This window comes from Eimeria mitis, genomic scaffold (genome assembly GCF_000499745.2).
Source record: "Eimeria mitis Houghton genomic scaffold, Emh_scaff679, whole genome shotgun sequence".
NCBI lineage: Eukaryota > Apicomplexa > Conoidasida > Eucoccidiorida > Eimeriidae > Eimeria > Eimeria mitis.
In genome coordinates this window covers 7,851-10,142 of record NW_013574902.1, presented here as the reverse complement: position 1 = coordinate 10,142, position 2,292 = coordinate 7,851, and the positions used below count along the sequence as shown (strand labels likewise).

Below are 2,292 nucleotides of genomic sequence, written 5' to 3'. Positions count from 1 at the left end.
TTGCGGCGGAGTCTTCCGATCGAAGCATCGACTCCTGCAATTTCGGTTGTTTCACTATGAATGATGCCATTTTCGCGATCGAAAAACAGTTCGTCTTCTGCCGCATGAGCTGCACCCTTTGGCAGTCTCGAACCCAACGTTGAAATGGAAAGGAGCTGACTCATATTGAGGAAGGAAATCAGTGTACTTTAGTGACTAATTGAGCGGTCTTACACTAGTTGCGTAGATGTGGCATACCTTTCCAGTTGTTCCTGGAGCAGCTGTCACTCGCCAGATGGTCACCGCGTGTGGTGGGTGCGAGTGTGTTGCAAACGGAAGGTGTGGAGCTAGGTGAAATCGGAAGCTTACTCGAATAAACTAAAATATTTTCACCTAATTACATTTACTGCAAACTCTTGCACTAAATCTAAGGTTAACGGCCAATTGTAGGCATCCAGGATGAACACAGTACGTTGGCGCCATGGCCCACCGTACCTACGGTACGGTCTCCTGCGGTAGCGTAGTGCTCAGGCACTACAATGCATCTCAAGTGGAACGTTCAGAGGCCTAGTTCGCCGTAAGAGAAAGAATACAATACTTATAGAGAGAAGTTGTACTAGTTTAGGCATAAAGTTAAGATAACCAAGCCAAGAATGCTCGGCAGCCACCCATGGATGGGGGTTGGCTGTGAGGCTGATTGTAATGCCTGGTGCATCAAGCTCTCTCACGCTGCATTCGCTAAGGTGCAGCAGTTCGTGGCTGTCACAAGCTGGATCTGCAGAACTAGCCGTTTCTATTAGTTATCCGAATGATTTCACGAACAAATATTGGAGCAAAAATAGTTCTTTCGTCGGATTTCAGCCCGATCCCTGCGCCGCAGCTTGGCGATCCGCCAGCCGGTCGCTAGATCCGCGAGGGTACGGCCGACCCGCGTTTCCGCGGTGACTATGCCTCTGCCTCTAACGAGTGTCGGCTATCCTCCGCTAACTACCGTAACCCTGCGTTTTGGCTTACTAACTTAAGCTTTATTGCTTAAATTAAACTAATTATTACAATTTGAGTCTCGTTTTGCCCACTAGATACCTACATTGTAGTGCCAATGCACTACAACTTCCCCCCTCGGCTGAAACTTCCTGGTCACTTCTTGAAATTTCCTCGCCCTGCCTTTCCCGTCCCTTTTCCTTTCCCTTTTCTAGCTAATTTTAGTTTTTCCTTTTCCCCACTAACTTCCTTAACTTTCTTGTCTACGGATCCTACACCTTCGTCTCCTGCCTCTCGGATTGCACACCTTCTGTAGTGAATACCCCCTACAATCACGGCAGCAATGCCGTGCTCGTTGTGAAGTGAGTGAGGGTTGTATGAATAGTGAAAGTGACTGTCAGTTCTTATTGATATACTTCGAATATAACATTGGTGAAAGCATTAAGCATTCTCTATGGAGTGACCATTGGTATGATTGTAGGAGAGGGTGTGTAATGACCTCTGAATGAACTCCTAGCTGTACCTATTCACAAGTCACGACTAATTTGACTCGAATTCCTCGTTTCGGCAACTTTTAAGTCAAGTGGTAGTTCGATTATAATTATTTCAAAGTTTTCTCTTCCGAAAATGTACTCCCCCTCTTTCGGTCCATGACCTTCCGCTAGCGATCCCTCGACGGGCCGCTAGTCGCGGGGAACGGTCGACCCATGCTACACCGCACCGGCCTCCTTCTCTCTATTAGACGGCTACTATAGTGATACGTCTGCCCTATTCGTCATACTTGTCTATCTAATACAGATTTATCGTTTACTGTCGTACTTATTACTTTCCCAGTCCTTATATCCACTATTTTAACTTTCTTTTGTAACAGCGTTACCTTGTAGTGCGAGCGCACTACAGGGTGGCTTGTGCCTTGGTGCAAAAGCTATTTGCATCAGGCTACGCCGTCTCCTCTCCCAGCCCCAAAGGCCGCAGTGCCTGCTCTACTGGGGTTGAGAAAACTACAAAAAATTTGCAGAGAGAGAACTGACTGAGAGAACTTATTTACTTAACCTTTTGTTAATCTGATATATTTGTTCAGTATGATAGATTGCCAGCTCGCTATAGTCAGCTGTGGGGTTCCAGGGATGCGCCCTACAGTCGCCCTTCAGAGATACAACCGAGTAATTCGTACAGCTTATTGTGAATATTTGTACAAAAGAGAAACACTCTAAGTTATCTTGACCAGATCTCAGCAATTGCATGAGAGAACTGAGGGCTCTCCCTCACTTCTCATCAGCTTACAGGGCCTGCAGTACCTAGAGTGTTATGGAATCCCATCACCCCATCGTG

General features: G+C 46.6%; 1 protein-coding gene across 1 annotated transcript in view; it reads right to left on the bottom strand.

Annotated features, from left to right (window-relative positions):
* Positions 1-1,899: 1,899 nt before the first annotated feature.
* Positions 1,900-2,292, bottom strand: part of EMH_0019520 (uncharacterized protein) — a gene marked incomplete at both ends in the record, with an annotated part of 3,988 nt that continues 3,595 nt past the window's right edge. Inside the window, one exon of the mRNA XM_013501374.1 lies at positions 1,900-1,961. Within this exon, the coding sequence (XP_013356828.1) occupies positions 1,900-1,961 (62 nt within the window). The remainder of the gene's footprint in view (positions 1,962-2,292) is intronic.